A 9,395-nucleotide genomic window follows, 5' to 3' on the forward strand; every position below is an offset into this window, starting at 1 on the left:
AAATAAATATATAAATATAATAAATATAAATAAATATAATAATAATAATAATAATAATAAAATAATAATTAATTTAAATAATAACTCGTGTCCTATCTCTACTGATAAGAATTTTACAGCCCTCGAATGTTAATATAGAAATTTGTGTTTTTTTTTTGTAATAACTTTGGAACCATTTGACCAGATATTATAAAAATTGGAACGGTTGTTTGCGAAAACATACCTTTTAAACTAGTATTTACGAAAACCGGCTATTATTGGCAAAACTTTTATACTTTTATCAAATAATTACAAAAAAAACATACAAAATTATCAGTATCATTAAAAAATGTCTAACGTCAAAAAATATATAGCAATTTTTTTTCACAGATAGATTTTTTTTAACATTTTTTCCATGTTCCTGGTATCTTATCTTACTAGAAATTTTTCTCTGGGGCGCGAGTTCTGATACACCCTGTATAATCTCGTAATATACAAACGTTTCAATAAAATGTAAAGTAAGAGACCAGAAACACAAAGAAATTTTGAAAAATTTTGAAATTATAGAAGATTAAATTTTGCACTTAGACTATTCATTTCTGTTGTAAAAATAATTTTACATGTTTTTTTTTGTTGCGGGCTATTAGAAGAGGAAACAAGAAAGCTGTATTCTAAATTGTGACTATGTTTAACGTTATTTTACGATTTTTGGTAGCAAAATTTACAAAATAAAAAAAAGTAAAAATTTGTGAATATTCCCCTGTTATGTGTCTCATTTGAGTAATATTCACAAATTTGATTTACTACACGTTTTCGCAGTAAAATCATTTTATGATCATGTGAAATAAACCACAAAAAACAAATTACTTTAAATCAAAAAAAAAAATTATAATCAATTAAAAATTCCTCAAACAGATCTATTTTAAAACACCTTAATTGCGATGTTTTATTCAAAAATCAAGTTTTTGCGAAACATATTTACGCTAAAATATTTAATAAGAGTATTGATAAAAAATTAGGTAAGTGTGGCCATGCATGACGCCCCCAATTAGGCCCGAAAACCGCAAATTTATCTCGTCCACGTGCGTCCCCCCTAATAAAAAAATAATTCATTAATTCATTTGTAACTAAAATAAGTCAGTTATTTGAGCGGGGGGAGGGACGTTAGAGGGGACAGTCAAGAACACCGCGGTTACGTTCGGTATAAAATCACTCTGTAAACTCGATTCTTAATGAAGAAAATGCGTGTCGAGGGTACGATTTTTTTGACACTTGCGGCGACTTTGCCATTTTTCGTTTCGGGTAAGTGTGGTGTTTTTCCCCGGTGGAAATTGAAATTTCTCGATTAGGGGATGACTGGATGCACCCTCACCTGTCCAAAAATCCGATTAAAAGATCCGTGGAGGGCAGTAATGAAGAGAACACCGCCGCCTACTGGACGAGAAACGGGCTAAAAGCGGTGCGAGAAAGGATAGAAAGGAAGACCAACGAAAGTGAGTAAAAATTTCGAAATTTTATGCAAATTCGGTTGATTAACATTCAGCGGTTTGGCGTGCCTTGACCGTCGCAATTTTCGTCACCTCGACACAGAAAAAACGCACGAAGCGTAGGCGAGGATCGCTTTCCCGTCACGTGACCTTTTGATTGACACAATAAGGACTAAAAATTTTTCAAAAGTGCTGCGAATTGCGATTTCACGGCGCGAAATTAGCCTAGCGTGAATATTGGGATAATTAATTAATCATTCAGTGACATTATAAATGACTTAAATTAAATTCTAATTAAATTCAGGAAAAATTCATAGATTAGAATGAAAGCAAAAGCGGTATAATTGTTATGTCTTTCTTTGGGAAGTCGGCTTTGTGTTAATAATAAATTATTCTCAAGTCGTTATCCTTGATTTAGATTTTTAGAAAAGATTGCTAGCCCAAAAAATGCAACAAATGCATAACCTGTCGCTTTAATTAGGTACTTTTAATATTTCCAATAAATTCACAAGATAAAAAGTGAAGTAACAGTAAGTATTTGAATTAGAATTCAATCACAAAATTGAGACCATTTTTTTAATTTATTTATTTATTTTGGATCATAAAACTAGTAAAACGCCAACTGATTGGGTTCAAAAAATATATACAGGGTGTCCCAGCGAGTTGTAAAAGTCCATTAGTGACTTTTAAATGGTAAAATAAAAAAATATATATAGGACATTGATAGAGACTAATCTAGTGCATCACCTAAAATTATTTTCAAGCATACAGCATGTCCCAAAAATAAGTTTCGATACAAACTTGTATTTTTTTTAAATGAAACACCGTATGTTTCCTTGCATTTTTGGATGTAGCCTTTTAAAACAATGTTTTTACGCTAAACTTTTATTAGTCGATTTCGCTTAGTTTTAGAAAAAAAAATTTTTGACGAAAACATGCACTTTTTAAAAATTTATTACACAAAAACAAAGACATCGAAAAATATTTTTTTTATTATTTCCACTGATTTATCCCGCGATAGTAAAAGTCGTTATAAATACTGAAATTTGAATTATTTTGTAAAAATAAAGACTAATGGTTTCAGTTTAACACAAATGTGATTATTAAGTGATATTTCTTCCATCTCTTGTGCAACTGTGCACTTTTTGGCTACTAAAACAATAGTAATTTTTTTAATGTTTAACGTTAAATATCTTTTTAGTTATTGATTATAAACACCTAAAAGTAAATAATTTTAGAAAGACAATTTAATAATCTTTTAAATGCAAAAACAATAAATAAGGTGTTCCATTTAATTTCTTAAATTACTGAACTTTTAACAAACGCCTTCATTTTTTTATCTTTGTAAATGCAACACACTAGAAAAAAAAATATAATTCCAGATGTCTTAGTTTTTGTGTAATAAATTTTTAAAAAGTGCATGTTTTCGACAAAAAAACCGTCCTATTTTTAAAACTAAGCAAAATCGACCAATAAAAGTTTAGCTTAAAAACATTGTCATAAAAATTTATATCCAAAAACGCTAAAAAACATGTGGTGTTTCATTTAAAAAAAAACACAAGTTTGTATTGTAACTTATGCTTGAGACACGCTGTATAGTTGAAAATAATTTTAGGCGAAGGACTAGATTAGTATCTATCAATGTCCTATATATTTTTTTTTTAATTTTACTATTTAAAGGTCACTAATTAACCTTTTCAACCCACTGGGACACTCTGTAATTAGAATTAACTTAAAAGTTTATTTGCACTGTATAAGATGACTCAACTCTTATCCGCACTCTAATTACACCTTTTTTAATTTTTGTTTTTACATCAGCTGTTTAAAAAAATCAATCCCCAAAAATTTTAATTAAAAAACTTTAAATAAAATTAATTTTTGTATTTTTTAACGGAAATTTTAACCGAACCAACGCAGCAGTCTAAAAATTGGATAAAATGTTCTTCTATTTAAAAAGTCATCGATATTTTTTTTTGTAATTTTGAAAAATAGAAAAAAAAAATTTAAAGGTGCGATTAAAACTTGATTTACTTGGTATGTAGTGGTTATTTGGCTCTAGGTGATTTAAATCCTTTTTGAATTAAAAAAAAATGCCACTGAATTTAATATAAAATTTGTAATTCTAGTAGTCTAGCCATGTAAATTCATTTTTTAAAAACATTTTGTTAAAAAAAGACAAAAAGTGAACTAAATGAGTGTAAACTGAATCCTGGCTTATACAAGGTGATAAAAAAAGATTGTAAAATATTTAAGAAGGTAATAGTATAGACCAAAATAAACAAAAAAGTCTTAATAAGCATGGGTCCCCAAAGTAACAGTTGTAAAAAGCTCCTTTTTTTTGTTTGAACAGACTGCAAATAAATGTTTTAAAAAACTAATAATTTTCGATATTTCCGAAACCGTTACTTTGCTGGTCCATGTTTATTAAAACTTTTTTGTTTCTTTTGGTCGATACTATTATTTCCTTAAATATTTTACAACCCGAGGATCAAACATAGTGAACGAGTGCTTAATTTTTTTCCTAAATTATTATTTTTAGACATGGCAAAAAACGTGATCCTCTTTCTCGGCGACGGAATGTCAATCTCCACCATCTCAGCCGCCCGTGTGTACCTTGGAGGGGAGGAACAAAGCCTCACTTTCGACAAATTCCCCTATACTGGACTTTCCAAAGTACCCTCAACTCCCCTATTTTTCGCGAAAATCACATTTTATTTTTCAGACCTACTGTGTGGACCAACAAGTGGCCGACTCGGCTTGCTCGGCCACAGCCTACTTATGCGGTGTCAAGGCCAACTATGGCACAATCGGTGTAACCGGTGACGTCAAACGTGACGACTGCCCCTCTATGCTCAATTCGACCAATCACGTTWARTCAATCGCCCACCACTTCCAAAGTAGTGGAAAATTGACAGGAGTAGTGACCACAGCACGTGTGACTCATGCTTCCCCCGCTGGGACTTACGCACACACGGCTGAACGTGATTGGGAGAGCGATAATGACGTGATTTCGGCCAATCATGACCCAGTCACGTGTCGCGACATCGCCTGGCAATTGGTGTATGGAGATACCGGGCGGAGTCTAAATGTGATTTTAGGAGGGGGAAGGTCAAATTTTATTCCTCAAGGTCACAAAGATGAAGAAGGTTTTGAAGGTCACAGACTCGATAAAGTCAACTTGATCGAACAATGGCTCGTGCAGAAYAAAGAGATGGGGTATAWTCCGCGATATGTGTGGAACAGAGAYGGACTATTACAGACCGACTACAACAACACCGACTATCTTTTGGGTCTGTTTAATTCCGATCACGTGACTTTTAATTTGAAACGTGACAAAAATCGTGAACCTTCATTGGCGGAAATGACACAATCCGCCATTAAATTACTGAGTAAGTCCCAAAATGGCTACTTCCTGTTTGTGGAAGGTGCCCGGATCGACATGGGACATCACAATGCCCAAGCTAGGATGGCTTTGGATGAAACAATCGAATTTTCAAAAGCGGTCCAAGCCGCCGTTGACTTAACCGACGAATCGGATACATTAATCGTCGTGACGTCAGACCACGCCCATACGATGAGCTACAGTGGATACGCCCATCGCGGAAATGACGTTTTAGGAATCGCGGGAAATGCCGATGACACTTTACCTTACACGGTTTTGAATTACGCAAACGGACCCGGGTATAAGGCCAGTCAAGGCCAAAGATATGACGTCAGCAATGACGACATGTGTTAGTGTTTTGTTTTTTCTAATTGTCAAAATTTAACACTTTGTTTTAGCCAATGCCGAGTATCGCTATCCGGCGATTTCGCCACTCGACGCTGAGACGCATGGCGGCGATGACGTCGCCATTTTTGCTCAAGGGCCATGGGCCCACCTTTTCACAGGCGTCATGGAGGAAAACGTGATACCTTACCTTCTCGCCTATGCATCTTGTGTGGGCAATGGTACCACGATGTGTGATAATATCAAAGAAAGAAATTCGAAAATCATGAATTTGGTCAAGAAACTATCATGAGCAGTATTAATAAAGTTCCTCAATTAGAATTTTTAATTATTTCCGCGACAAAAAGTGCAAAACCATTAATCTTGCCGACAATACCGATCACGTCCGCTACTCTCTAATAATGCAATATTTGTATTACTAAGGACATTGTTTTGCGACCTTTGATTAATTGAAAATAATAACCTTCCGGTTGGAAGGCTAAAAACTGTGTGCACTCTCGAAAAAATTCAAATTTTGTAACGTAATAATAGAGTAATGTTATCGACTGATTAAATAAATAATTAATAAAGTTCTGATTTGTTTTTTTGTGTATTTTTAATCTCACTTAAGATCATTTGCCCTTTGTTTCTAATCACGTATATACGTGAGCACGTGGCTTACTATATCGTTGTATATCAACGTATAATTACAATACATAAAAAAATTTCCTTGAGGCAATTTGAGAAACATGATAAATCCTAATCAGTTGGTAATTTTTTTAGTAATATTGTTGTTGGAACACTTGTGACAACAAATACCATATTCTGTGATCAAAAAAAAAAACATAATAAGCAACAATTATTTTTGTTTTTACTTTGTACAGATGTATTCCACTTAACTGAAAATTCTTTTCTCGTAAATAATTATTACTTAATTTGTGTCATTTAATMAGCAAACTAATTTAATGGAATTAGTCTTAGGTATTAGTTATTTTATTTCAATTAACTCTCGAGACGTTTTATTGGATTGTGCTGAACGGAATCTAAATCTAATACTAATCCTTGCTTAAATCAAACGCAATTTGACTAAATTCATTATTTGTGATCTTATCTACATTTGTTGTAAAAATAAATAGTGTGTATATTTGGTTGCATAACCACGTTTTTACTTCCAATCAATATACGGTGTATTTCGATCACACAAGGACAATTTGATTAACACATTTTCAACAGTGACGCTTTAATCTTAATTAAACTAAATACTATGACAAATTATTTGACATATTTTAAAAAACTTATCACTTTCTTATGCTATTATTAATTTAGTTTGTGGGAAAAAAAAGTTTGCATCTCTAACATAAATAGGGTTTATCCAGAGAATGCAGGTAATGCTAGAGGCAAAATTAATTCCACAGGGTGTCCCACGAGTAATGAGCCTGAATTTTTTTTTTTTTTGAAGCAACCAACAAAATATTTCAAAAATAACGTGGATATTAAAATATTTGGTTTTAATAGATTAAACATAGTGACAAAATAGCACTTCAATTTTGATTTATAAAAACCTTGGAAAATTTGGTGAGAATTACTAAAACGTTGATGAAAAAACCAACCAGACTCTCATTTATGAAAAATGTTTAAAAAACGCTTCACATACTCCATTTTAAGGGTATTAAAGGTTTTGCGTTTTTTATTCGAAAACTCTATCGATTTGGGCAATTAAAAATTGTTGTTAAGAGAGCAAAAAATGGATATGACTTGCAACTGCTGTAACCGGAAATTGAGTAGATGTATCCTGTTTTCGTGATCACTAATTCAAAAGGTATTTTGTCACAAGGAAATGTTCTAAATTTGATAATATTTGGTCAAATAGTTCCAAAGTTATTACAAAAAAATCAAATTTCTCTACCCACATTCCGAGGGCTGCAAAATTCTTATCAGTAGAGATATGACCTGAGTTATTATAAAAATTAACATCATTTTATAGGCCATTTTTGAGGTTCAAATATTGCTTCATATTAATGAATAATCCTGTACATACATATTCGTATGACAATAAATAAAAACATAAAGTACATAATGAAATGTATATGTAATGAAATTATGTACATAAATGAAATTATAGTACTAGACACTAGAGTTTAATATTCAGTTAGTATTTGTTTTGGACGTAAAATTAGTTAGGTGCACTGAATTTAAAAAATATTTAAAAAAACACCATAATTGTTTTACATACAGGGTGAATCACATACCAGGTGAATAAAAAGTATGGAACGAAGCGTTTTTCTCGTAAAGTAACCACTTTACAAAAAAAATAATTGCGTAGCGTAAAGTCCAATTAAAATGTGATCATTTATCAAGAATAACATTTTTCGAAATTTCTTTTAGTTTTCGGGTTTTAGAAAAAAAAATTTTTTTTTAAATGGCAACCCACCATGATAATTTTTTTAATTAAAGATTATGATCTAAAAATGACCTTTAATTAAATAAAATTGTTTTTTAGCCAGTACTTTTTTTTTAATTAATTGTTAAAGTTGCGTTCCGAGCTCATCACGAAGATTTTCCGAATATAACCGAAGTGGTTGTTTCATGCTTTTCATCATGGGAGAGCGCTGATTTCTATGCAGGTGCTTTGGGGTGGTTTCGAATGGACTAAAAATAGAAAAAAAATATTTGTTTTTACATTTTTTGACCCATCCGGAACCACCCCAAAGCACCTGCACCAAAAACCGGGCTCTCCAACGACCAATGTCATGAAACGACTCCCTCGTTCAAGTTCGGAAAATCTTCGTGATGGGCTCGGAACGCAACTTTAACAATTTATTAAAAAAAAAGTACTGACTAGAAAACAATTCTGTTTAATTAGAGGTCATTTTTAGATCATAATCTTTAATTAAAAAAATTACCATAGTGGTTGCCATTAAAAAAAAAAAAATTCCAGAATTCGAAAACTAAAAAAAATTTCGAAAAATGTTATTCTTGATAAATGGTCGCATTTTAATTGGACTTTACGCTACACTAATTATTTTTTTTGTAAAGTGGTTAGTTTACGAGAAAAACGCTTCGTTCCATACTTTTTATTCACCTGGTATAATAAAGACCCTAACCGATTTTCAGACYCAACCCAAAWTACATTCTCGGATACCACTATGCGTTAACTGATGCTCTGTTTGAAAATTTTRAAAGATATAAACATAGATWCCTGTGATAASTTTAACAATTTTTAGAAATTGGAATCTTACGGTACATTCAGCCACAGCATCTTGTGGCATTCTTTAATTGTCAAGATCATCTCAGTTTTTTCGCCGTTTGAGTACCTACATTTTGAAATCAAGGAAAAAAAAAGTGGAATTTTTGACAATGTCAAATTTAACTAATCACATATCAACAATTACCTTGATTTGAATTTAATAAACTAAATTTTTCAAACATATAAAAAGTAAAGTTGACTTTGAGAATTTATTTTGGATTGCGTCTAAAATTCGGTCAGAGTCTTTATTATAAGTGACAGCCTGTATTTCCTAAAAAAAGGAAAAATTGCACTAAATGTAAGGCCTCAATAGTTTTTTTTCTTTTAGAAAGACAAACTTTTAGTTTAGCTCTTGAACCAAGTGAAAAGAGTTAAAATTTCAGTAATCATTAATTTCTTGAACGCAACACTTTTATTTTAAAATTCTATTACTTTGGATAAAATTCGTTATACTGACAGTAATTTACTCGTTTAAAAGTCACAAATAAGATTTAGAAGGTAATATGTAGTTATTTTTGTTACAAGTACCTAAAACACAGTTTTTGCAGACGAATCGTTGCTGGAATTGCAGATGAGTTCGCAAAAACGTTCTAGGTACGTGTTAGGTGTTACAGACAAAATTTTTTGTTAAAGCTCCCAAAACACGAATTCACACCTCTTATTAATTAAAAAAATTTCGCCATCATAGTAACCAAGTTTATTTTTTAGTCCGGAAAACAGTTTTTGGAGACTGAGTACTTAAAATAACCATTTTGCGTACTATTTTACTGAGTCGGGAAAAGACTCATTTCAGGGACTCAAATGAGTCCCTAAAACAGCTGTTTTCGAGAGCGTATACAAAAAAAAAATTCCGTACTTCTACATTATTTGGTACAGCCGGTCCAACCCTGCCGTCACTGAAAATCACGCTTTGAAAAATGAGAGTCACGCTGTGAATGAACTGAATAAAGCATATGTACGCTCTTGAGAACAATTT

General features: G+C 31.9%; 1 protein-coding gene across 1 annotated transcript; it reads left to right on the forward strand.

Moving 5' to 3' along the window:
• Positions 1–1,157: 1,157 nt before the first annotated feature.
• Positions 1,158–5,763, forward strand: LOC123016369 (membrane-bound alkaline phosphatase-like). The gene is made up of 5 exons (XM_044416724.1): positions 1,158–1,281; positions 1,329–1,472; positions 4,006–4,139; positions 4,189–5,197; positions 5,247–5,763. Exons 1-5 carry the CDS (start codon positions 1,212–1,214, stop codon positions 5,483–5,485), a joined length of 1,596 nt encoding a protein of 531 aa, XP_044272659.1. The 5' UTR covers positions 1,158–1,211; the 3' UTR covers positions 5,486–5,763.
• Positions 5,764–9,395: the final 3,632 nt, after the last annotated feature.

This window comes from Tribolium madens, unplaced genomic scaffold (assembly GCF_015345945.1).
Source record: "Tribolium madens isolate multiple individuals breed KSU strain unplaced genomic scaffold, Tmad_KSU_1.1 Scaffold_1;HRSCAF=32;Tcas5.2_LG8, whole genome shotgun sequence".
NCBI lineage: Eukaryota > Metazoa > Arthropoda > Insecta > Coleoptera > Tenebrionidae > Tribolium > Tribolium madens.